General features: G+C 46.1%; 1 protein-coding gene across 2 annotated transcripts in view; it reads left to right on the top strand.

Annotated features, from left to right (window-relative positions):
- SNX18 (sorting nexin 18) overlaps positions 1 to 3,425 on the top strand; it is a 54,044-nt gene extending 50,619 nt beyond the window's left edge. Inside the window, exon 2 of one of the 2 annotated variants that reach the window (XM_063961955.1) lies at positions 868 to 3,425. In XM_063961955.1, the coding sequence (XP_063818025.1) occupies positions 868 to 1,121 (254 nt within the window). In that variant the 3' untranslated portion in view covers positions 1,122 to 3,425. The remainder of the gene's footprint in view (positions 1 to 867) is intronic. The other variant, XM_063961947.1, reaches the window with a different exon arrangement.
- The last annotated feature ends 24,506 nt before the right edge of the window (positions 3,426 to 27,931 follow it).

Here is a 27,931-nt window from a genome sequence, read left to right as displayed (position 1 = left end):
CCCACACAGTGAATGTTTTGCAGGTCTCCTCACAGAATCACAAGTGAAATAATTAGCTCCACCTGTGGACCTTTTAAAATGGGTCAGTGAGTAATTAATACACCTGTGCACCTGCTGGGTTACCTGCAAAACATGCACCGTGTGGGGTCCTGAGGACCGAGTTTGAGAACCACTGCTCTAGAACATAAGAGCATGTACGCTCTCACAGGCAGGGCCCACCTTTCTCATGTTGTTCCCCAGCGCTATTCTTGCTTCCTGCGCTCACTGTCCCTGGTCTCCTAGTCCCTGTTAGCGACTCTTGAGTGCTCCCCACTTATGTTAGATAGAGACTCATTGAGTGCTGAACAGTTATCCTCCCTGTGACTCACCTCCACTGGCCTATAAAGATAGTGAGTTCCCCAAACCTCGCCTCTAGTATACGTCCTACCTAGTTTGTCAGATTATTGCCTCATGGTGTTACAAAAACATGTCTCCATACAGTTACTGTACCACTGATATGTTATGGTTTACTGTTACCGTGTATAGACCCTGTACAGTGCTTCAGAATAATAGATGATAGTAACAAAATAATAGGTTGGGATTGAAATGCCGGCATTCGGGATACAGGTGGTCAGAATACCGACCGTAGTATCCTGATGTTCAGAATCCCAACAGGGGAAGGTAGTATACTTATACTTACCACTGGCCCTCTAACCCTCCCTTCCAGCAGCCTTACTGTAAATTCCTCCCCTCCTGCAGCCTAACTGTAACGCACTCCAGAGGTGCCTAAACCTGAAATGTTCATGTATATGTTTGTGAATGTTTTTAGTGTCTCTCTTCTTTATACAGACGTCACATATATGACCTGTCCTCTCTCCTCTACCATAGGTGCGCTAGCCAAAGTCCGAGAGAGTAAGAAGCATGTGGAAGAAGGCAAGATGGAGCTGCAGAAAGCTAGTGACATCCAGGAGCGCTGTAACGTTGTGTCCTATGCCACCCTGGCCGAAATTCAGCATTTTCACAAAATCCGCGTGCGGGACTTTAAGTCGCAGATGCAGCATTACTTACAGCAACAGATAACCTTCTTCAAAAAAGTGACGCTAAAGTTGGAGGAGGCGCTTCAGCAATATGACGCAGCCTAGCACTTGTTTCAGACTCTGGACTTGTTCTCCTCATTTTTCGAGGTTTGGAACTGGGGTTATAGTCTTCCACCCCCTCCCTTAACAGCCTGTTGCCAACAATTGGCGATGGTACACCAATGGTCCTACACTTTTATAGTATACTGTGATGAAGAAAGAAAATGGAGCCATTTTCCTCATAAATCCAGCATAGCACATTTATATTTAAATTTTATTATCTATGCTTACACACTACCATTGTAGCTGTCTAGAGGAGTACTGAGTATGCACTTTGCCTTACTGTTTCCTGACGTATACAGCAGCACATACTTTGAAGTGGACTAATTGACGCGTGAAATGTCATCAGTTGCCTTTATTTTTTGTTTTTTTTTATTACATTTTCTGGATTTACCAAAATCCTCAGTTTACAAAACTTCTACTTGAGCAATTATTCAATTCTTGTGCCTTCCTTTTTTTTTTTTTCCTAGTAATAAATTCATATTTTACCACAGGAGAAGAATGCATCCCATGTGAACGTTAAATTGTGTTCTGCTCCCGATCTTTGTTCCTTAATGAAACATTGCACGTGTTATTTTACGCACTTTTGCTGGATTTATTTACGTTCAGTCACTTGCAGGATGCAAACGTAGATGTTTGACTCTCGGGTTTATGTCAACCAAGATATAACCATGTTACCTGGTCACACAAAATAACGAGCCTAGGTCTTAACGGAGTGTTATATTTGCTTTCCTCTTAACATCTGCTTATTATGTTTCACCACTTTGTGATTTAACCTGTTCAGTTTCAATGTATTTACAGGTTTCTTTTTAAAAAAAATGTTATTCGGGGCATTAAAGACCACCTGCTGAGTAAACTTAATGGAGGCAGCCATTTTGTTGCTCCTGAGAGTGCAGCCTATTTACTCAGGACTAACGCCTTTTGAACCACGGTCATGAAGTGCCTAAGTGGTGTCGCTAGTTTACCGTGAATTGATAAGCTACGTTCTAATGGCTGCCTCCATTTTGTATGACAGGGGCTGTTTATAATGAAGTTGCAGGAAAAAAGCTTTTTTTACTAGATTAATGAAGCACAAATGTAAGAAAACACAATTCTTTCCAGGGACTGACCTGTTTGCAATATGGCCGTTTTTAACGATAATGCAGTTTTTTCCAAGTCACACAATCCTACCCTTTATGCAGATATTGATTGCTGGAATAATATTTATTTTGTATGTTATGTATGTAACCAACCTATTAGTTTTTCTATATTGTAAGTTTCAGAATTACAGCAGTCAGAGTTTTATATTTATATGGTAAGTATACGGATCTGCAATTACTTTATTTTAAACGACATGTTCGGCTGTCCAGTAGCTCTGTCGCCTCTAGCATGATGCAGGGATTAGAGTTTTTAATACTTTTTCTAGAAAGGTTTGTTATTTATATAAAGCATTTATACATTCCTCTCTCGGTCTTGAGCAGACAAATGATTTCTATATGTTCAGTTTTGTGGCATTTGGCACTGTTTAACAAATCACTGCGTCACTTCTCTTGTGTTTGGCCTGTCAGTGTTATTAGTCGCTTTTCATTTAATTATGAAACATGCATCCAATTCACTCTGACCTCCATCCTCTAGAACTCTGTCTCCTCCAGTTTAAAGAACCCTTTTCCAAAAGATAATTTGAGTGCACCCTAATATATTCTCCAATCTTTGCAAGGGTCTCATACTAACCTTTATTTTAAAAGTGTAAAAATATTCCAAAATGCCCACATACCTTTAATTTGTTTCAAACTTGTGCCACCCCACTCAGACCTCACACATGTTCCAAAATGCCTCCACCTACCAAAATGCATCCAGGTGCCCTCCGTACACCACAAACACTCCTCCCTCATGTATTAAACTCTCCCTTAGGTCTCTCAGACCTGTTTACAAGTCCACTGCACATGGCAGACACTTATGGACACTCCTCCATGTCCTTCACCTTCTTGCAGCCGCTTCAGCCTGCAGGAGAAGGAAGGAGGGCACATTGCAGGATACACAGCCCTCTCGCCTCCTCTGATTGGATGAGCTGCATGATCTCTCTCATGTAGGAATTTTACAAGGCTGCTCCTGTTCAGTATTATCTGCTTCTCTGTCTGTTGTCCACCTTACACCCTGCAGCTTGTGTGTGCTGTAAAGTCACTCCCAGAACTCTGTCAGCACTTTTCCAGCCAAGTATGTACAGTAGGGTATAAGCGTGCAGAGTAACAGAGTTCTCTAGAGGCAATCATGTCTTGTGCACTTTCTAAATGTCTGTTATGTAGTTCATTAAACACATTTGTTTTACAAGTTCTCTTATCCTAGGAATGTGTTTTATTTTGTGATCACTTTTCTGGAATCCTAATGGTCTAGAAAATTCTTAAAGTAGGGGAAGAAAATGTAAATGACGTCATTTTTCCCCCTGATATACCTGCAGGGATCATCAAGTATTTTTACTCCGTATAGCAGGGATGGGGAACCTTCGGCCCTCCAGCTGTTGTTGAACTACACATCCCAGCATTCCCTGAAACAGTTTTAGCATGGCCAAATAGCAAAAGTATAGCAAGGCATGCTCGTATGTGTAGTTCAACAACAGCTGGAGGACCGAAGGTTCCCCACCCCTGCTGTGTGGACTAGGAGCAGCTCTACTAAACACTTTAATGACGAAGGGAATGTTGAGAACAGGGGAAGACTTTAGGCATGATGCTCCAATTAACAGAACAAGAAACCTCTTTTATGGAAATGGGTAGGCTGCAGCCTTATGTATCTTGCTTACTCCAGAGTGGGAAGGTTATGGGCAGTGCGCCGTGACCGGGTACTAATTCCACGGGCCCAGGTCTGATGGAGGGACCCAGATACCCCCTGCCCTTTCCAAGCAGCAGCACCTGCAGCTCTTCTCCTCAGCTCAGCCTACGCTACTGTGTGCTGGGCTGCAGTGTGGCAAGAGAGAAGCTTAAAATAAAAAAAATTCTAAGTGTGCATGGCCACGCCTCCTGTGATGAGGCCACACACCCTGCAAAGTACCTGGGCCCAGCCAGGCCCTCTACTGCCCTGGCTGTAGGTGCAAGTAAACATTGATTTCTACTGCAGAGCTCTTAAGTAAAATATGTTACAATACTTTTACCATTGTAAATCACAGAGTGTATCCCTCAGTTTGACTAAATAGTTACTGTGATGTTCTGAATAGCTGGATGCTTGCATTGTTTGCTTTCAGTACCTATTTCTCTGACGTCCCAGTGGATGCTGGGAACTCTGTAAGGACCATGGGGAATAGACGGGCTCCGCAGGAGACTGGGCACTCTAAAAGAAAGATTAGGTACTATCTGGTGTGCACTGGCTCCTCCCTCTATGCCCCTCCTCCAGACTTCAGTTAGAATCTGTGCCCGGCCAGAGCTGGGTGCTCCTAGTGGGCTCTCCTGAGCTTGCTAGAAAGAAAGTATTTGTTAGGTTTTTTATTTTCAGTGAGATCTGCTGGCAACAGACTCACTGCTACGTGGGACTGAGGGGAGAGAAGCAAACCTACCTGCTTGCAGCTAGCTTGTGCTTCTTAGGCTACTGGACACCATTAGCTCCAGAGGGTTCGAACACAGGGCCCGACCTCGATCGTCCGTTCCCGGAGCCGCGCCGCCGTCCCCCTTGCAGAGCCAGAAGAGAGAAGAGAAGCGATGAAATCGGCGACAGAAGACTCCTGTCTTCATTAAGGTAGCGCACAGCACCGCAGCTGTGCGCCATTGCTCCCACAGCACACCACACACTCCGGTCACTGTAGGGTGCAGGGCGCTGGGGGGGGGCGCCCTGGGCAGCAATTAAAATACCTTTGGCATAAAAATACACATAATACAGTCTGTGACTGTATATGTGTAAAACCCCCGCCATTTTCTCTAACGTCCTAGTGGATGCTGGGGACTCCGAAAGGACCATGGGGATAGCGGCTCCGCAGGAGACTGGGCACAAAAGTAAAAAGCTTTAGGACTACCTGGTGTGCACTGGCTCCTCCCCCTATGACCCTCCTCCAAGCCTCAGTTAGATTTTTGTGCCCGAACGAGACGGGTGCAGGCTAAGGGGCTCTCCTGAGCTGCTTAGTGTAAAGGTTTAAAGTAGGTTTTTTATTTTCAGTGAGACCTGCTGGCAACAGGCTCACTGCACCGAGGGACTAAGGGGAGAAGAAGCGAACTCACCTGCGTGCAGAGTGGATTGGGCTTCTTAGGCTACTGGACATTAGCTCCAGAGGGACGATCACAGGCCCAGCCATGGATGGGTCCCGGAGCCGCGCCGCCGGCCCCCTTACAGAGCCAGAAGAGTGAAGAGGTCCGGAAAATCGGCGGCAGAAGACGTCCTGTCTTCAATAAGGTAGCGCACAGCACCGCAGCTGTGCGCCATTGCTCTCAGCACACTTCACACTCCGGTCACTGAGGGTGCAGGGCGCTGGGGGGGGGCGCCCTGAGACGCAATAAAAAAACCTTTTTTTGGCAAAAAATACATCACATATAGCTCCTGGGCTATATGGATGCATTTAACCCCTGCCAATTTTTCCATTAAAAAGCGGGAGAAAGGCCGCCGTGAAGGGGGCGGAGCCTATCTCCTCAGCACCCTGGCGCCATTTTTTCCTCACAGCTCCGTTGGAGGAAGGCTCCCTGACTCTCCCCTGCAGTCCTGCACTACAGAAACAGGGTAAAACAAGAGAGGGGGGGGGGGGCACTAAATTGGCATATTAATATATACAGCAGCTATATTAGGGAAAAACACTTATATAAGGTTATCCCTGTATATATATAGCGCTCTGGTGTGTGCTGGCAAACTCTCCCTCTGTCTCCCCAAAGGGCTAGTGGGGTCCTGTCCTCTATCAGAGCATTCCCTGTGTGTGCTGTGTGTCGGTACGCTGTGTCGACATGTATGAGGAGGAAAATGGTGTGGAGGCGGAGCAATTGCCTGTGTTAGTGATGTCACCCCCTAGGGAGTCGACACCTGACTGGATGGTCTTATGGAAAGAATTACGTGATAGTGTCGGCACTTTACAAAAGACTGTTGACGACATGAGACAGCCGGCAAATCAGTTAATACCTGTACAGGCGTCTCAAACACCGTCAGGGGCTATAAAACGCCCGTTACCTCAGGTCGATACGGACACTGACTCCAGTGTCGACGGTGAGGAAACAAACGTATTTTCCAGTAGGGCCACACGTTACATGATCACGGCAATGAAGGAGGTTTTGAACATTTCTGATACTACAAGTACCACAAAAAAGGGTATTATGTGGGGTGTGAAAAAACTACCTGTAGTTTTTCCTGAATCAGTTGAATTAAATGAGGTGTGTGATGAAGCGTGGGTTTCCCCCGATAAAAAACTGCTAATTTCTAAAAAATTATTGGCATTATACCCTTTCCCGCCAGAGGTTAGGGCGCGTTGGGAAACACCCCCTAGAGTGGATAAGGCGCTCACACGCTTATCAAAACAAGTGGCGTTACCGTCTCCTGATACGGCCGCCCTCAAGGAACCAGCTGATAGGAAGCTGGAAAATATCCTAAAAAGTATATACACACATACTGGTATTATACTGCGACCAGCAATCGCCTCAGCCTGGATGTGCAGTGCTGGGGTGGCTTGGTCGGATTCCCTGACTGAAAATATTGATACCCTGGACAGGGACAATATATTATTGACTATAGGCCCTCATTCCGAGTTGTTCGCTCGGTATTTTTCATCGCATCGCAGTGAAAATCCGCTTAGTACGCATGCGCAATGTTCGCACTGCGACTGCGCCAAGTAACTTTACTATGAAGAAAGTAATTTTACTCACGGCTTTTTCTTCGCTCCGGCGATCGTAATGTGATTGACAGGAAATGGGTGTTACTGGGCGGAAACACGGCGTTTCAGGGGCGTGTGGCTGAAAACGCTACCGTTTCCGGAAAAAACGCAGGAGTGGCCGGGGAAACGGTGGGAGTGCCTGGGCGAACGCTGGGTGTGTTTGTGACGTCAACCAGGAACGACCAGCACTGAACTGATCGCACAGGCAGAGTAAGTCTGGAGCTACTCAGAAACTGCTAAGTAGTTAGTAATCGCAATATTGCGAATACATCGGTCGCAATTTTAAGAAGCTAAGATTCACTCCCAGTAGGCGGCGGCTTAGCGTGTGTAACTCTGCTAAATTCGCCTTGCGACCGATCAACTCGGAATGAGGGCCCTAGAGCATTTAAAGGATGCATTTCTATATATGCGTGATGCACAGAGGGATATTTGCACTCTGGCATCAAGAGTAAGTGCGATGTCCATTTCTGCCAGAAGAGGGTTATGGACGCGACAGTGGTCAGGTGATGCGGATTCCAAACGGCATATGGAAGTATTGCCGTATAAAGGGGAGGAGTTATTTGGGGTCGGTCTATCGGACCTGGTGGCCACGGCAACGGCTGGGAAATCCACCTTTTTACCCCAAGTCACCTCACAGCAGAAAAAGATACCGTCTTTTCAGGCTCAGTCCTTTCGTCCCCATAAGGGCAAGCGGGCAAAAGGCCACTCCTATCTGCCCCGGGGCAGAGGAAGGGGAAAAAGACTGCAGCAGACAGCCTCTTCCCACGAACAGAAGCCCTCCCCCGCTTCTGCCAAGTCCTCAGCATGACGCTGGGGCCTTACAAGCGGACTCAGGCAAGACGGTGGGGGCCCGTCTCAAGAATTTCAGCGCGCAGTGGGCTCACTCGCAAGTGGACCCCTGGATCCTGCAGGTAGTATCTCAGGGGTACAAATTGGAATTCGAGACGTCTCCCCCTCGCCGGTTCCTGAAGTCTGCTTTACCAACGTCTCCCCCCGACAGGGAGGCGGTATTGGAAGCCATTCACAAGCTGTATTCCCAGCAAGTGATAATCAAGGTACCCCTCCTACAACAGGGAAAGGGGTATTATTCCACGCTGTTTGTGGTACCGAAGCCGGACGACTCGGTGAGACCCATTTTAAATCTGAAATCCTTGAACACTTACATAAAAAGGTTCAAGTTCAAGATGGAGTCACTCAGAGCAGTGATAGCGAACCTGGAAGAAGGGGACTATATGGTGTCTCTGGACATCAAGGATGCTTACCTCCATGTCCCAATTTGCCCTTCTCACCAAGGGTACCTCAGGTTTGTGGTACAGAACTGTCACTATCAGTTTCAGACGCTGCCGTTTGGATTGTCCACGGCACCCCGGGTCTTTACCAAGGTAATGGCCGAAATGATGATTCTTCTTCGAAGAAAAGGCGTCTTAATTATCCCTTACTTGGACGATCTCCTGATAAGGGCAAGGTCCAGAGAACAGTTAGAGGTCGGAGTAGCACTATCTCAAGTAGTACTACGACAGCACGGATGGATTCTAAATATTCCAAAATCGCAGCTGATTCCGACGACACGTCTGCTGTTCCTAGGAATGATTCTGGACACAGTACAGAAAAAGGTGTTTCTCCCGGAAGAGAAAGCCAGGGAGTTATCCGACCTAGTCAGGAACCTCCTAAGACCAGGCCAAGTGTCAGTACATCAATGCACAAGGGTCCTGGGAAAGATGGTGGCTTCTTACGAAGCGATTCCATTCGGCAGATTCCACGCAAGAACTTTTCAGTGGGATCTGCTGGACAAATGGTCCGGATCGCATCTTCAAATGCATCAGCGGATAACCCTGTCTCCAAGGACAAGGGTGTCTCTCCTGTGGTGGTTACAGAGTGCTCATCTCCTAGAGGGCCGCAGATTCGGCATTCAGGATTGGGTCCTGGTGAGCACGGATGCCAGCCTGAGGGGCTGGGGAGCAGTCACACAGGGAAGAAATTTCCAGGGCTTGTGGTCAAGCATGGAAACGTCACTTCACATAAATATCCTGGAACTCAGGGCCATTTACAATGCCCTAAGTCAGGCAAGACCTCTGCTTCAGGGTCAGCCGGTGTTGATCCAGTCGGACAACATCACGGCAGTCGCCCACGTAAACAGACAGGGCGGCACAAGAAGCAGGAGGGCAATGACGGAAGTGGCAAGGATTCTTCGCTGGGCGGAAAATCATGTGATAGCACTGTCAGCAGTGTTCATTCCGGGAGTGGACAACTGGGAAGCAGACTTCCTCAGCAGACATGATCTTCAGCCGGGGGAGTGGGGACTTCACCCAGAAGTCTTCCACATGATTGTGAACCGTTGGGAAAAACCAAAGGTGGACATGATGGCGTCCCGCCTCAACAAAAAACTGGACAGATATTGCGCCAGGTCAAGGAACCCTCAGGCAATAGCTGTGGACGCTCTGGTAACACCGTGGGTGTACCAGTCAGTGTATGTGTTCCCTCCTCTTCCTCTCATACCAAAAGTACTGAGAATCATAAGAAGGAGAGGAGTAAAGACTATACTCGTGGCTCCGGATTGGCCAAGAAGGACTTGGTACCCGGAAATTCAAGAGATGCTCACGGAAGACCCGTGGCCTCTACCTCTAAGAAAGGACCTGCTCCAGCAGGGACCATGTCTGTTCCAAGACTTACCGCGGCTGCGTTTGACGGCATGGCGGTTGAACGCCGGATCCTGAAGGAAAAAGGCATTCCGGATTAAGTCATCCCTACCCTGATCAAAGCCAGGAAGGATGTGACCGTACAACATTATCACCGTATTTGGCGAAAATATGTTGCGTGGTGCGAGGCCAGGAAGGCCCCTACAGAGGAATTTCAACTGGGTCGATTCCTGCATTTCCTGCAAACAGGACTGTCTATGGGCCTAAAATTAGGGTCCTATAAGGTTCAAATTTCGGCCCTGTCAATATTCTTCCAAAAAGAACTAGCTTCTGTTCCTGAAGTTCAGACGTTTGTCAAGGGAGTACTGCATATACAGCCTCCTTTTGTGCCTCCAGTGGCACCTTGGGATCTCAATGTAGTTTTGGGGTTCCTAAAATCACATTGGTTTGAACCACTCACCACTGTGGACTTAAAATATCTCACATGGAAAGTGGTAATGCTGTTAGCCCTGGCTTCAGCCAGGCGTGTTTCAGAATTGGCGGCTTTATCCTATAAAAGCCCTTACCTAATTTTTCATACGGACAGGGCAGAATTGAGGACTCGTCCTCAATTTCTCCCTAAGGTGGTTTCAGCATTTCACTTAAACCAGCCTATTGTGGTGCCTGCGGCTACTAGGGACTTGGAGGATTCCAAGTTACTGGACGTAGTCAGGGCCCTGAAAATATGTTTCCAGGACGGCTGGAGTCAGAAAATCTGACTCGCTGTTTATCCTGTATGCACCCAACAAGCTGGGTGCTCCTGCTTCTAAGCAGACTATTGCTCGTTGGATTTGTAGTACAATTCAGCTTGCACATTCTGTGGCAGGCCTGCCACAGCCAAAATCTGTAAAAGCCCATTCCACAAGGAAAGTGGGCTCATCTTGGGCGGCTGCCCGAGGGGTCTCGGCTTTACAACTTTGCCGAGCAGCTACTTGGTCAGGGGCAAACACGTTTGCTAAATTCTACAAATTTGATACCCTGGCTGAGGAGGACCTGGAGTTCTCTCATTCGGTGCTGCAGAGTCATCCGCACTCTCCCGCCCGTTTGGGAGCTTTGGTATAATCCCCATGGTCCTTTCGGAGTCCCCAGCATCCACTAGGACGTTAGAGAAAATAAGAATTTACTTACCGATAATTCTATTTCTCATAGTCCGTAGTGGATGCTGGGCGCCCATCCCAAGTGCGGATTGTCTGCATTACTTGTACATAGTTATTGTTACAAAAATCGGGTTATTGTTGTTGTGAGCCATCTTTTCAGAGGCTCCTTCTGTTATCATGCTGTTAACTGGGTTCAGATCACAAGTTGTACGGTGTGATTGGTGTGGCTGGTAAGAGTCTTACCCGGGATTCAAAATCCTTCCTTATTGTGTACGCTCGTCTGGGCACAGTATCCTAACTGAGGCTTGGAGGAGGGTCATAGGGGGAGGAGCCAGTGCACACCAGGTAGTCCTAAAGCTTTTTACTTTTGTGCCCAGTCTCCTGCGGAGCCGCTATTCCCCATGGTCCTTTCGGAGTCCCCAGCATCCACTACGGACTATGAGAAATAGAATTATCGGTAAGTAAATTCTTATTTTTAGTCAGAAACAGGACAGAAGCCCGCCGCTGAGGGGGCGGGGCCTTCTTCCTCAGCACACCAGCGCCATTTTCTCTTCACAGCTCCGCTGGAAGGAAGCTCCCCAGGCTCTCCTCTGCAGTATCCTGGTACACAAATGGTGAAAAGAGAGGGGGGGGCACATAAATTTAGGCGCAAAAATTGTATATACAGCAGCTACTGGGTAAACACTGAGTTGTAGTGTAATCCCTGGGTTATATAGCGCTGGGGTGTGTGCTGGCATACTCTCTCTCTGTCTCTCCAAAGGGCCTTGTGGGGGAACTGTCTTCAAATAGAGCATCCCCTGTGTGTGTGGTGTGTCGGTACGCGTGTGTCGACATGTCTGAGGTAAAAGGCTCCTCTAAGGAGGTGATAGAGCGGATATGTATGTGAGAGGGTGTCTCCGTCGACAACGCCGACACCTGTTTGGATATGTGTAAGTGCTAAGGTGAATATATTGCACAAATGGTTAGGGAACAGACAGGAAATCTACCCATGTCTGTCCCTATGTCACAGAGACCTTCAGAGTCTCACAATGCTCACTATCCAAAATAACAAACACTGGTATCGACACGGAGTTTAACTCCACTGTCGACTACGATAATGCAAAGTTACAGCCAAGATGGCTAGAAGGTATTCAATATATGATATTGAAATAAAAGATGATTTGCATATCACTGATGACTCATCCGTCCCTGACACGAGAGTACACATGTTTAAGGGGAAGAATGCTGAGGTAAATTTCCCTCCTCTCATGAGGAAAAAGAGCGGGAATCTACAGACAAGAGACGGCAGCTTCCCACAAGAGAATTCTCAGGCTGTATCCTTTCCCCACTAGGGCCAGGATGTGTTGAGAATCTTCCCCTAGGGCATGGGTCTTCAACCTGTGGCCCTCCAGCTGCTGTGAAACTACACATCCCAGCATGCACTGCAACAGGTTTGCTATTAAGGTATACTAAAACTGAGGCATGGCATGCTGGGGCGTGTAGTTCCACAGCAGCTGGAGGGCCGCAGTTTGAAGACCCATGCCCTAGGGTGTCCTGTTTGCACAGACGGTAGCACTTGCTATTTTCAGGGATCCTGCAGATAGCGTGCACATTCTAGTATACTACCCAGATCGGCGATTGTGTCGGCATGGGTTTATAGCGCTGTGGCAGCGTGGACAGGTACCTTATCAGCAGAGATTGAGACCCTAGTAAATATATTAAAGATGCTGTCTTAAGTGATAGATATATAGTTATAAAGCATGCCCAAAGAGACATGAGTATACTGGGTCCTAGAGTCAAAGCTATGTCGATCTCTGCTTGACGTGTCCTGTAGAATATGCATTGGACAGATGATGCCGACTTAAGAGGCATATGGAAGGCTGAGGATTGTGTGGAGAAGGGTTCTCGGGCCTGGTCTCCACAGCTATAGCTGGTAATTCTGCTAGTTTGCCTTATATTCCTGCACAGCCTAAGAAAGCACGACATTATTAAATGCAGCCTTTCGAATAAAGAAACAAGAAAGTCTGAGGTGCTTCCTTTCTTGTCAGTGCCGGGATCAACACAGCTAGTTCCCAGGAACAGAAGTCCTCCCCGGCCCCTACAAAAATCCACCTATGCCGCTGGGGCTCCACAGGCGGAGCTAGGCCCGGTGGGGACACGCCTTCGTAAGTTCAGCCACAAGTGGGTTCACTCCCTGTTAGGTCCCTGGGCAATAGATATTGTGTCTCAGGGATACAAGCTGGACTGTGAGAAGATGCCCCCTCACCGACGGCCCTGCGGGCTTCCCCCCAAGAGGGGGAGCCAGTGTTAACTGCAATTCACAAATTGTATCTCTAACAGGTGGTGGTCAAGGGTCCCCTCCTTCAACAAGAGGGTGTTATTATTCGACCATGTTGTAATCCCGAAACCAGACGGTTCGGTCAGACCCATATTGAATTAAAAATCCCTGAACATATACCTGAGAAGGTTCAAGTTCAAGATGGGATCGCTAAGAGCGGTCAGGGCAAGCCTAAAAAGAGGGAGACTTTATCGTGAATCGGGTCATAAGGGATGCATACCTTCATGTCCCCATTTATCCACCTCATTAGGCGTACCTCATAATTGCGGTACGGGATTGTCATAACCAAGGTAATGGCGGATATGATTGTGCTCCTGCGGAAGCAAGGTGTCACTATTATCACGTACTTGGACGATCTCCTCATACAAGCGAGATCAAGAGAGCAGTTGCTGAACAGCGTATCACTTTCTCTGGAAGTGTAACGGCAACACGGCTGGATTCTATATATTAAAAAGTCGCAGTTGGTTCCTACAGCTCATCTGCCTCTCCTAGGCACGATCCTAGACACAGACCAGAAAAGGGTTTATCTCCCGATAGAGAGAGCTCAGGAGCTCATGACACTGGTCAGGAATCTATTAAAACCAAAACAGGTGTCAGTGCATCACTGCACTCGAGTCCTGGGAAGGATGGTGGCATCATACGAGGCCATCCCCTTAGGCAGGTTCCATGCGAGGACCTTCCAATGGGACTTACTGGACAAGTGGCCCGGATCACCTCTTCAGATGCATCGGTTAATCACCCTATCCCCCAGGGCCAGGGTGTCTCTCCTATGGTGGCTGCAGAGTGCTCACCTTCTCGAGGGCCGCAGATTCGGCATTCAGGACTGGATCCTGGTGACCACGGATGCAAGCCTCCGAGGGTGGGGGGCAGTTACACAGGGAAGAAATTTCTAAGGTCTGTGGTCAAGTCAACAGACTTGCCTTCACATCAATATCCTGGAACTAAGGGCCATATACAACGCCCTAAGTCAAGCGGAGATCCTGCTTCGCGACCAACCGGTTCTGATCCAGTCAGACCGCAGGGGCACATGTAAACCGCCAAGGCGGCACAAGGAGCAGGGTGGCGAGGGTAGAAGCCACCAGAATTCTTCGCTGGGCGGAGAATCAAGTAAGCGCACTGTCAGCAGTGTTCATTCCGGGAGTGGACAACTGGGAAGCAGACTTCCTCAGCAGGCACGACCTCCACCCGGGAAAGTGGGGACTTCATCAGGAAGTCTTCACGCAGTTTGCAAATTGATGGGAACTGCCTCAGGTGGACATGATGGCGTCCCACCTCAATAAAAAGCTAAAAAAGGTTTTAAGCCGGGTCAAGGGACCCTCAGGTGATAGCTGTGGTCGCACTAGTAACACCGTGGGTGTTCCAGTCGGTCTATGTATTCCCTCTTCTTCCTCTCATACCCAAGGGCTGAGAATTGTAATAATAGGAGGAGTGAGAACAATATTCTTTGCTCCGAATGTGCCAAGAAGGACTCGGTACCCGGAGCTGCAAGAAATGCTCTCAGAGGACTCAGGGCTTCTGCCTCTCAGACAGGACATGTTGCAACAGGGGCCCTGTCTGTTCCAAGACTTACCGCGGCTGCATTTGACGGCATGGCGGTTGAACGCCGGATCATAGCGGAAAAGGGCATTCCGGATGCAGTTATTCCTACGCTGATAAAGGCTAGGAAAGACGTGACAGCAAGACTTTTTCACTGTATATAGCGAAAATAGGTTGCTTGGTGTGAGGCTGGGAAGGCCCTACAGAGGAATTCCAGCGGGGTCGATTCCTGCACTTCCTACAGTCAGGAGTGACTATGGGCCTAAAATTAGGATCCATAAAAGTCAAGATTTCGGCCCTATCCATTTTCTCTCAAAAAGAACTGGCTTCACTGCCTGAAGTTCAGACGTTGTTCCGGGGGTGCTGCATATTCAGCCTCCTTTTGTGCCACCGGTGGTACCTTGGGATCTTAACGTTGTGTTGGATTTCCTGAAATCCCACTGGTTTGAGCCACTTAAGACCGTGGAGCTAAAATATCTCACGTGGAAAGTGGTCATGCTATTGGCCTTAGCTTCGGCTAGGCGTGTGTCAGAATTGGCGGTTTTGTCATGTAAAAGCCCTTATCTGATCTTCCATATGGACAGGGCAGAATTGAGTACTCGTCCCAATTTCTCCCTAGGGTGGTATCATCGTTTCATTTGAACCAGCCTATTGTGGTGCCTGCGGCTACTAGGGACTTGGAGGATTCCAAGTTGCTGGTCAAGGGTCGCACCACGTTGGGCCGCCCAAGAAGGTCCAACAGACCGAGTAGAATGGGCCTTAATGTGATCAGGAGCAGAGAGACCAGCCTTCACATAAGCATGTTCAATCACCATTCTAATCCATCTGGCCAGAGTTTGCTTGTGAGCAGGCCAGCCACGTTTGTGAAAACCAAACACAACAAAAAGAGAATCAGATTTCCTAATAGGAGCAGTTCTCTTCACATAGATGTCACAAATCCCCAGGAGAGTCCAATTGGGGTAAGCCATTCTGCGATGATGTTCCTCAGTTTCCGTAAGAGGTTGTCAGCTGTGTGCCTCTTATGGAAAGCGGTGATACAAAGCGTAGCCTGCCTAGGAACGAGTTGGCATTTGCGAGATGCTGCTACTGGTGCCACCGCTGCTGTTCTTGCTGCGGGAGGCAATACATCTACCCAGTGGGCTGTCACAGTCATATAGTCCTGAGTCTGCCCTGCTCCACTTGTCCACATGTCCGTGGTTAAGTGGACATTGGGTACAACTGCATTTTTTAGGACACTGGTGTCTCTATTTCTGAGGTCTGTGTACATTTTCGGTATCGCCTGCCTAGAGAAATGGAACCTAGATGGTATTTGGTACCGGGGACACATTACCTTAATCAAGTCTCTAGTTGCCTCTGAATTAACGGTGGATACCGGAACCACGTTTCTCACCGCCCAGGCTGCCAAGGCCTGAGTTATCCGCTTTACAGCAGGATGACTGCTGTGATATTTCATCTTCCTCGCAAAGGACTGTTGGACAGTCAGTTGCTTACTGGAAGTAGTGCAAGTGGTCTTCCGACTTCCCCTCTGGGATGACGATCGACTCCCAGCAGCAACAACAGCAGCGCCAGCAGCAGTAGGCGTTACACTTGAGGATGCATCGGAGGAATCCCAGGCAGGAGAGGACTCGTCAGACTTGCCAGTGACATGGCCTGCAGGACTATTGGCTTTCCTGGGTAAGGAGGAAATTGACACTGAGGGAGTTGGTGGTGTGGTTTGCAGGAGCTTGGTTACAAGAGGAAGGGATTTAGTTGTCAGTGGACTCCTTCCGCTGTCACCCAAAGTTTTGGAACTTGTCACTGACTTCTGATGAATGCGGTCCAGGTGACGTATAAGGGAGGATGTTCCGAGGTGGTTAACGTCCTTACCCCTACTTATTACAGCTTGACAAAAGCAACACATGGCTTGACACCTGTTGTCCGCATTTGTGTTGAAATAATTCCACACCGAAGAGCTGATTTTTTTTGTATTTTGACCAGGCATGTCAATGGCCATATTCGTCCCACGGACAACAGGTGTCTCCCCGGGTGCCTGACTTAAACAAACCACCTCACCATCAGAATCCTCCTTGTCAATTTCCTCCCCAGCACCAGCAACACCCATATCCTCATCCTGGTTTCCTTCAACAGTGACATCTTCAATTTGACTATCAGGAACTGGACTGCGGGTGCTCCTTCCAGCACTTGCAGGGGGCGTGCAAATGGTGGAAGGCGCAAGCTCTTCCCGTCCAGTGTTGGGAAGGTCAGGCATCGCAACCGACACAATTGGACTCTCCTTGGGTTTTGTGATTTCAAAGAACGCACAGTTCTTTGCTGTGCTTTTGCCAGCTTAAGTCTTTTCATTTTTCTGGCGAGAGGATGAGTGCTTCCATCCTCATGTGAATCTGAACCACTAGCCATGAACATAGGCCAGGGCCTCAGCCGTTCCTTACCACTCCGTGTCGTAAATGGCATATTGGCAAGTTTACGCTTCTCATCAGACGCTTTCAATTTTGATTTTTGGGTCATTTTACTGAACTTTTGTTTTTTGGATTTTACATGCTCTCTACTATGACATTGGGCATCGGCCTTGGCAGACGACGTTGATGGCATTTCATCGTCTCGGCCATGACTAGTGGCAGCAGCTTCAGCACAAGGTGGAAGTGGATCTTGATCTTTCCCTATTTTAACCTCCACATTTTTGTTCTCCATTTTTTAATGTGTGGAATTATATGCCAGTATCAATAGCCATGGCCTCCTACTATATATACTGCGCACAACTGAAATGCACTACAGGTATGGATGGATAGTATACTTGACGACACAGAGGTAGGTACAGCAGTGGCCTACTGTACCGTACTGCTATATATTATATACTGGTGGTCAGCAAACTGTGCAAAACTGAAATGCACCTCAGGTATGGATGGATAGTATACTTGACGACACAGAGGTAGGTACAGCATTGGCCTACTGTACCGTACTGCTATATATTATACACTGGTGGTCAGCAAACTGTGCAAAACTGAAATGCACCACAGGTATGGATGGATAGTATACTTGACGACACAGAGGTAGGTACAGCAGTGGCCTACTGTACCGTACTGCTATATATTATATACTGGTGGTCAGCAAATTGTGCAAAACTGAAATGCACCACAGGTATGGATGGATAGTATTCTTGACGACACAGAGGTAGGTACAGCAGTGGCCTACTGTACCGTACTGCTATATATTATATACTGGTGGTCAGCAAACTGTGCAAAACTGAAATGCACCACAGGTATGGATGGATAGTATACTTGACGACACAGAGGTAGGTACAGCAGTGGCCTACTGTACCGTACTGCTATATATTATATACTGGTGGTCAGCAAACTGTGCAAAACTGAAATGCACCACAGGTATGGATGAATAGTATACTTGACGACACAGAGGTAGGTACAGCAGTGGCCTACTGTACCGTACTGCTATATATTATATACTGGTGGTCAGCAAACTTTGCAAAACTGAAATGCACCACAGGTATGGATGGATAGTATACTTGACGACACAGAGGTAGGTACAGCAGTGGCCTACTGTACCGTACTGCTATATATTATATACTGGTGGTCAGCAAACTGTGCAAAACTGAAATGCACCACAGGTATGGATGGATAGTATACTTGACGACACAGAGGTAGGTACAGCAGTGGCCTACTGTACCGTACTGCTATATATTATATACTGGTGGTCAGCAAACTGTGCAAAACTGAAATGCACCACAGGTATGGATGGATAGTATACTTGACGACACAGAGGTAGGTACAGCAGTGGCCTACTGTACAGTACTGCTATATATTATATACTGGTGGTCAGCAAACTGTGCAAAACTGAAATGCACCACAAGTATGGATGGATAGTATACTTGACGACACAGAGGTAGGTACAGCAGTGGCCTACTGTACCGTACTGCTATATATTATATACTGGTGGTCAGCAAACTGCAAAACTGAAATGCACCACAGGTATGGATGGATAGTATACTTGACGACACAGAGGTAGGTACAGCAGTGGCCTACTGTACCATACTGCTATATATTATATACTGGTGGTCAGCAAACTGTGCAAAATTGAAATGCACCACAGGTATGGATGGATAGTATACTTGACGACACAGAGGTAGGTACAGCAGTGGCCTACTGTACCGTACTGCTATATATTATATACTGGTGGTCAGCAAACTGTGCAAAACTGAAATGCACCACAGGTATGGATGGATAGTATACTTGACGACACAGAGGTAGGTACAGCATTGGCCTTCTGTACCGTACTCCTATATATTATATACTGGTGGTCAGCAAAATTATGCACTGTACTCCTACTATATACTGTCTACAATGCAGCACAGATATGGAGTGTTTTTCAGGCAGACAACGTATACTGGTGGTCACTGGTCAGCAAAACTCTGCACTGTACTCCTCCTATATAATATTATACTGGTGGTCCCCAGTCCCCACAATAAAGCAGCACACTGAGCACAGATATGGAGTGTTTTTCAGGCAGACAACGTATACTGGTGGCAGTGGCGGAACTAGCGAGCGGTGGGCCCAGGTGCGACAAAATGCTTTGCCCCCCCCCCTCTCATCCCATCCAAGTCCACCCCCTCACCCCTGGAGATGATCTTGTGATGGGGACCTGCTCAGAGCCAGAGAAATGGATACCTAGCAACAGTGCCGTAACTAGACATTTTAGCACCGTGTGCAATAAACAGCATCGGAGCCCCACCCCTGCATGCAAAACAGGGGCAGTGCGCGCCGTAGGTGCGCGCAAAAATACATAGGGGCGTGGCTTCATGGGGAAGGGGTGTGGCCACAAAATAATACCAATTCATAAAACGGTGCACAGTAGTCTCCATTATTCAAATTACGCCACACAGCATCACTACACTAGGTAGAGACCCTTTTACACCTTTCGGCGGACAGATTCCCCTTTTTACACATTACGGCAGACATCGTCCCCCTTTTTACACATAACGGCAGACAGCATCCCCCTTTTTATACATTACGGCAGACAGCATCCCCCTTTTTACACATAATGGCAGACAGCGTCCCCTTTTTACCTACAAAAAATGAATCTCACAGTGGCGCATATCACTAAACAAAGTACTTTCCTCATGTAATTCTTTTGATAGTAATTGAGTTCCACTTTCGTGTATCAAAGAGTGACGAGATTCTCAGTCATGCACCATGAGGATATCCACTTGGAATTTCCAGTTTTATGTCCCAATTTCAAAGATAAAGGAAAATAATCTAGTGCAATATTGTCTGATAGGCAAGACAAAAACGAATGTTTATTACATCAAACTCACAATAACATAGAATTAAAACAGCATATCACCACAATATAGTGGTACAGGATCACATAGGCTCAAAATTCCACTTCGTTACCCGTCCCAGATGGAATAAGGGATTGGAGAATGACGGCCCGGGTTCCTCGCACCTCCTCAGGTAAGTATTGGACAAAAAGAGCTCTCCCTTTGGATGTTCTCACCAGCAGCTTAAAGCTTTTCGGACACCAGGTCCTTCATCAGAAGCATGGTGAGTAATACTAAGCCTCCTATATTTATATCCCTTCTAATTGGGTTAAATTTTCCCGCCACAGCATCCTAAATGACATCAGCGGAAATTACAACATAAAGTCCGTCAGCAATAAATGTCCATAACATTAGTAGGAACTTCCTGTTCCCGAGTATCTTTAAGCGTCCGACAAAGCCACCAGGAAACTGTCCAAACAGACACTCCTCCCGGACGTGACGTCGCGTCTAACTCCCGTTTCTCAAGCGGAAGTGACGTCACCCCGGAAATCCTCTTTGCGTTTCAGCCGGAGTCCGATTGCGTTCCAATGGTGGTATTGATCCCGGAACTAGCCTCGTATATTGCCGGAGGTCATTCAAAGTGCCGTGCATCAATAAATAAACATTAAGCATTCACCAAAGTCCAAAGAATCTCCATAAAAAGTCCATAAATATATAAGAGAAGAAAAAAGGAATAGAAAATATTAAAATATATGAATTATAAAAATTATAAAAACCATTTCATTTCGAATTCTCCATTTAACCCATTAGGAACTAATGTTTTTAACTTAAAGATCCATTTCATTTCGGCTTTAGCTAATCTTGATTCTAGATCCCTATGTCTCCAATTTGTTAAAATGGTCTGTATCCCAAAAAAGGACTTGATTCCATTTTGGTTACAATTATGTTTAGTTTTACAGTGCATTGAAAAAGTATGGGACTCAAGACCTTTCTTAACATTATATACGTGCTCAGCAAGGCGGGTCTTTAGATTCCTTGTAGTTTTGCCCACATAAAACAGGCCACATGTACATTCCATAATATATATAACATTTTTCGTATTACACGTGATGAAGTCCCGAATAGGGTACTTCACTCCATTTATCTCAAAATCTTTGATTTTGCTTGCCCCTTTTACATTGCGGCACATCACACACATTCCACACCTATGATTTAGTGTTAGGACACTGATTTAGTGTTAGGACCCAGGGCTTTCATAGGTGTGGAATGTGTGTGATGTGCAGACAGCATCCCCCTTTTTACACATTACGGCAGACAGCATCCCCCTTTTTACTCATTACGGCAGACAGCGTCCCCCTTTTTACACATAAAGGCAGACAGCATCCCCCTTTTTACACATTACGGCAGACAGCGTCCCCCTTTTTACACATAACGGCAGACAGCGTGCCCTTGTTACACATAACGGCAGACAGCGTGCCTTTTTACACATTACGGCAGACAGCGTGCCCTTGTTACCCATAACGGCAGACAGCATGCCCTTGTTACACATAACGGCAGACAGCGTGCTTTTTTACACATTACGGCAGACAGCGTGCCCTTGTTACCCATAACGGCAGACAGCGTGCCTTTTTACACATTACGGCAGACAGCCCCCCCAGCAACAACATGCGCCCCCTGCAAATAATCGGTCGTATATTGAGGTGTCATGAAATAACCAACGTTTCAGGGCCCATGTGACAAGCTCTAGGACAAATAGGCAGATTTGAGCATAATGAACATCTGTGCACATGTGCATTCTGGGTGTATATCTGAACTATACCATAAAGCACAGACCTATTTTACCCCTCCCCCCCCCCCCCACACACACACACACACAAAAGTTAGCAACCACAGTGTACTCTGCTGCTTTGATGGATTAATTCACCTGCTTTTATGGCTCTTATTGGCAGGGCTAGGAAGTCCGTTGAATCTTCTCTCCAGCACTAGGGATCCTGCCTGGAATGATGACATCCCCTCCCCACATGCACGCAAATCGCGGGTAAAATGTTGTGAGTAGGCGGAGCCTAATGCCACGAGTGGGCGGAGCTACGATCGTGACCCGCGATCCGAAAAAAATCTTTTAAGTTAATCAGGGGTTTTTTTTGGGTACGCGTGCGCCAGTGAGAGGGAGAGCAGCAGCAGCGCCTCAACCTATAACACAGAGCTGCTGCGGCTCCCTCCTCCTCCTTCCCCCCGTGTCCGCTGCCTGCGCTGCTCTCCTGTCCGGGCGGCTGTGTGCTGCGGGCAGCGGTTGCCCGCAGCACACAGCGGCATGTAATGAGTCAGTTTGACTCATTACATGCTTTGGGCCCCTGGACAGTGGCGGGCCCCAGTGCAACGCACTGGTTGCACTGGCGGTAGTTCCGCCTCTGACTGGTGGTCACTGTCAGCAAAACTCTGCACTGTACTCCTGCTATATAATACAGCTGCTCCCCAGTCCCCACAATTAAGCAGTGTGAGCACAGATATATGCAGCACACTGAGCACAGATATGGAGCGTTTTTTTCAGGCAGAGAACGGATAAAACTGGTGGTCACTGATCAGCAAAACTCTGCACTGTACTCCTCCTATATTAATGTACAACTGCTCCCCAGTCCCCACAATTAAGCAATAAGTAAAGCAAGCACAAATATTTGCATAAACAATACACGGAGAGGACGCCAGCCACGTCCTCTCCCTAACATTTCCAATGCACGAGTGAAAATGGCGGCGACGCGCGGCTGCTTATATAGAATCCGAATCTCGCGAGAATCCGACAGCGGGATGATGGCGTTCGGGCGCACTCGGGTTAACCGAGCCATACGGGAGAATCCGAGTATGCCTCGGACCCGTGTAAAAAGTGTGAAGTTTCCGAGGAACCGAACCCGCTCATCACTAATATATATATATATATATATATATATATATATATACAGGTTGAGTATCCCATATCCAAATATTCTGAAATACGGAATATTCCGAAATACAGACTTTTCTGAGTGAGAGTGAGATAGTGAAACCTTTGTTTTTTGATGGCTCAATGTACACAAACTTTGTTTAATACACAAAGTTATAAAAAATATTGTATTAAAGGACCTTCAGGCTGTGTGTATAAGGTGTATATGAAACATAAATGAATTGTGTGAATGTACACACACTTTGTTTAATGCACAAAGTTTTAAAAGATATTGGCTAAAATGACCTTCAGGCTATGTGTATAAGGTGTATATGTAACATAAATGCATTCTGTGCTTAGACTTAGGTCCCATCGCCATGATATCTCATTATGGTATGCAATTATTCCAAAATACGGAAAAATCCCATATCCAAAATACCTCTGGTCCCAATCATTTTGGATAAGGGATACTCAACCTGTATATATATATATATATATATAACAGAAATTCCACAAAGTGGAAGGTGCACTCTCGCTATAATAAATGAAGTCCGTTCATAAAAAGACTTTTATTGGGAAAGTCGAAAAGCCTTATGTGTCGACGTTTCGGTCCGTATAACGAACCTTTCTCAAGACTAGTTACTCTTTAGGTAAACATCGTTCATAAATTCGTAATCAAATGTCTATAAAATAAACAAAGTACAGACAAATTCACATATACAGGGAACTAAGCCTCCCAGGCCAAATAACATCTGATCAACACTACATAGTGTATTAAATTCATGAATTCACCATATCACCCTATTCCAGTGTGTGTGACCAAGTTACTTTACAAAAATATACCACCGTCACCTGTGACATAGCTACTCAAACTCAACACCATATAATGAAAAACAGCTCACCTAAGGTCAGATTCATATCATCAAAAACTTTCTAGCACAACAAGGGTAGCAGTTCCGGACACAGCCATAAGTGTCATGGATGAGTATACTAATGGATATACATCTATAAATTAAATATAGACAATAGGTAATCCAGATAATAATATGGAGAACGCTGGCTTATACACAAAAATCACAAACATACCTGATCAAATGGATCATGCTACCATGATACAGCTACAGGGTCACGGACAGTGAAGCGTGCTGCATAGATAAACAACAAAAACTGCATCTGTATATCGCTTAAATGTGAGTTCAATGCCTAATAAGTAATGTAAAGTGTGGCACTTACATCGGTGGAGAGTGTAGCGGAACGTCCCTGTGCTGCATGCCAAATAACTGTGCTGGGACTACTATTTAAATGTCCCAGACCGGAAATAACCGGAAACTTCATGTGCGTCCCGCTAATGCTTCCCGCTACTGCAGGACAACAGCTCCAACACCGCGCAGGGCTCTCAAATACCCCACAAACACAGTGCTCTCATGCCCCTTCAACCTCCGCCACCCGCAGCCATAATCCGCCGCGGTCGCCGTGTCACGAACGCTCCTCCGGCCGGACACAGCCCTCATGCGTTCCACCTGCCGGAAATGCGTTCCAATGGGGCGGAAGTGTAAAAAATATGCACCCGATAAGTGGTGCGCATCAAACACTACAAAGGTTCCACCTAATATAGTGCTCGGGGATGTTCTGCACAAGTGACAGGGAATAGAAATACGTGGAATTCGTGTATCTAAAATTAAATCTATTTAAGATACCGAAACACAACAATGCGTAGTAATCTGGGGAAATAATGTACAATTCACTCTATTCAGATGCCTCGGCCTGGGAGGTAGTCCTTACAGACAAACATCACATTGATGGACTATTACAAACAAAAAAACCTGGGTTCATTAGGAGCACCCGCAACGTTGGATTTAATGAGATGAGAGTGCAGGATCAACGTGGATATTGAGTCGGGTTCACAGAGAGTGGACCAGATTTCCTGACACCCATCGGAAAGAGTGAGACATTTTTTGCAGATGGAGGGACTCTTTTAGTCCATCAGACCATTAACACAGATGGACATTTGTTTATTATTTGTTATTTATCTCTTATATTTTGATTTGTTTATTTAGTTATTTTGCTTTATTTAATTGCTTTATATTTTTTTAGTATTTTTGTGTTTTATTTTGTTTTTTGTTTTATGGAAATTATTTGCCTGCTCTGTGGTTAAAAGGGTATCTCGATATAAAACCTTTTCGATCCTTTAGAGGATGTCACAAACTGGAGTATACCTATTAGATGACGGATTGTTATCCCAGGCAGAAGGGGGCACCGTCTCCTTTACCGAAGAGGAAGTTGAAAAACTCCTATTTGATAAATTGGATTTCGATGCCTTACCTTCAGATACCCCCATTGATGTCTTCTATAAAGTTTTGAAACAGCGACAGAGGGAGGTCGATCTGACCCTACATGGTCAGTTCCTCTCTGAGTATCACAGACGTAAACAGTTACCTAGAGGATTTCGCATAGCCAACATCCCTACATTAGGAAGAAATAACCCCACATTCTGCAGTAGATGGTGTGGGGTCCTTAACAAATGTTCGCTTGATCTTATGGCCCTAGTCATAGAGGAGGTAGGTTTAGAACTTAAAAAAATCAAGATAGACATTGAGACCACGAATATTACAGCACTCCCCACACTCCGGGATGACAAGTCCCAAAATTGGACAGATCGATTACAAACACAAGTTGAAAATTATAAAAAAGAACTAATTTCCTTTAAACGGAAAAAATTATTAACAGTGACTAACGATTATTCCAATCACACAGTATACCGTTGGCTTCTCGGCAATTCAGACGAGTACAGCAGGCGTTATCCTCGGAGACGTAGAACCCAGACATTTCCCAAGGAATTTGGGTCTTCTGTCTCTACCTCAGAAGCTGAATATACGGAAGGGCCCTCAGATTCTGTTAATTTTTTAGAGCCCGGACCGGAGAATACCACCGGATCCGGCAAATATCTCAGAAGTGGCACCGACCGCACACGAGGAGGGGTGGCGGTCAAGCGAAGAGGCCGTCAGAAACGCAAGTAAACACTGTTTTCTTGTCCAGTAAACAATTAAATGGGGCTGAAATAAAACTTTTATCTAGAGGGTTAACTTTTGTTCCAGTCTGTAAAGTTCAACCATTTAATAAATTAGTTGATCAATACAAATTTGGGAGGTCTATGAGGCTTCGTGAATACTTTTCTGATACCACCACAGTTGGAGAAACCAGTAGATTTCGGGGAAAATCCCATTTTGACCCCCAATCTTCTAATCCTAGCATTAAAACGTTTTTGAGATTAGTTCAATCTGACATTGAGACTGACAAAACATCTAAGATGTATGATAATCTGACCCCCTCTGAACGTTTGGCTCTTAAAGCACTCAGGGAGAACACCTCCATAGTTATCCGTCCAGCGGACAAAGGGGGAGCGGTCGTAGTTCAAGATTGGGTCGACTACGACCAAGAAATTCTACGCCAACTAGCGGACTCTAGGACGTATAGACCATTAGACTGTAACCCCATGGTGAAAATAAAAAACAAGGTTGATTCAACCATCAAATTTGGGTATGAACAGGGTTGGATTAACGATGATTTAAAAAATTTTCTGCAGGTTGATCATCCCAAATGTCCAATACTATACACTCTTCCTAAAATACACAAGACCTTAGTCCACCCACCTGGAAGGCCCATTATAGCGGCGGAGGGTTCTATATTGCAACCACTAGCTATTCTAGTGGATAGTATTTTACAACCATTAGTATTAAAAACGGGAAGTTACCTAAAGGACACTGGTGATTTTTTGACCCAGTTACATAAGATTCAGGTAGATGATGAGGATTTGATTTTGGCATCCTTAGATGTATGTTCATTATACACGGTAATTCCGCATCAAGCAGGGCTGGACACCATCAAGAAAAATTTGCTGAAAGTTAAGAATCTTGAATTTCCAATTGACTTTATATTAGAACTCACTGAATTAGTATTGACGCAAAATCATTTTCTATATAAAGATAAGTACTTTATGCAAATTGCCGGGACGGCTATGGGGTCGAATTTGGCCCCAGCCTATGCCAATCTTTATATGGCTGACTATGAGAATACATATATATTACCGATCTATGGCCATAAGATATCATTTTATTGTAGATTCATAGACGATATCTTTTTACTTTGGCGAGGAACTGAATCTGAGTTCAATTGTATGGTCAACGAATTAAATGCATTAGATAGCCCGATTCGCTTGACACATACCACCTCATCTACCGAAATTAATTTTCTTGATGTCACTGTCATCAGAACAGATGCAGGTTTCATCTCTACTGTTTTTCGTAAATCCACAGATCGTAATCTGCTGTTACAGGCAGACAGTTTTCATCCTCCGGCCTTAAAAGAAAGCCTTCCGATTTCACAGTATCTACGAATTATGCGTATAAATTCTGAATCAGATCGTAGAAATATACAATGTTCAGAAGTGACTTCACGATTTTTGAGTCGAGGATACTCACCTACCACATTAACCAAATGCCTAAATAGAGCAACTAACATCTTTTTAGGTCAAAAGAGTAAGTCCAAAAATGCAGATCGCATGATTTTCCCTACACAGTTTGACAATACCACCACTATCAAGAAATCACTAAGGAAACATTGGCCGATTGTAGCCTCGGATGCCAATCTTCCCTTTTCTAAAATGAAGACACCGATGGTAGCTTACCGCAGAGGCGCAAATCTTAGACAATTATTGATGCGCCCAACGATGTTCCCTAAAAAAGAATTGACTCCATTCCAAGTGATGCAGTCAAAACCAGGCAGCTACTCTTGTGGTAGCTGCACCACATGTAGATCTATGTTGACTGGCCCGGTGTTTTATCATCCTCACTCTGGTAAAGCGATCAAGTTAAGATATCATTTACACTGTCGATTAGACCATGTAATTTACATCCTGAAGTGTCCTTGTGGGCTTGTATATGTTGGGCTGACTACACGGCCATTTCGAGATCGGATGGCCAATCATCGATCCTCGATTCATACTGCATTAACCACAGGCAAAACGGATAAACCGGTAGCACGGCATTTTCTAACAGCGAAACACCAAGTTGCCAGTTTAAAATGTAAATTGATTGATTGGATTCCACCATGTCCTACTGGGGGCGACCGGTCCCTGCTGTTGAAGAGGCGTGAAAGCTATTGGATACATCGGTTGGACACGGTCGCACCCAGAGGACTTAATGAGTC

This window comes from Pseudophryne corroboree, chromosome 1 (genome assembly GCF_028390025.1).
Source record: "Pseudophryne corroboree isolate aPseCor3 chromosome 1, aPseCor3.hap2, whole genome shotgun sequence".
Taxonomy (NCBI): domain Eukaryota; kingdom Metazoa; phylum Chordata; class Amphibia; order Anura; family Myobatrachidae; genus Pseudophryne; species Pseudophryne corroboree.
The sequence above is the reverse complement of the archived record's forward strand: the minus strand, read 5'-3'. Positions and strand labels throughout refer to the sequence as shown.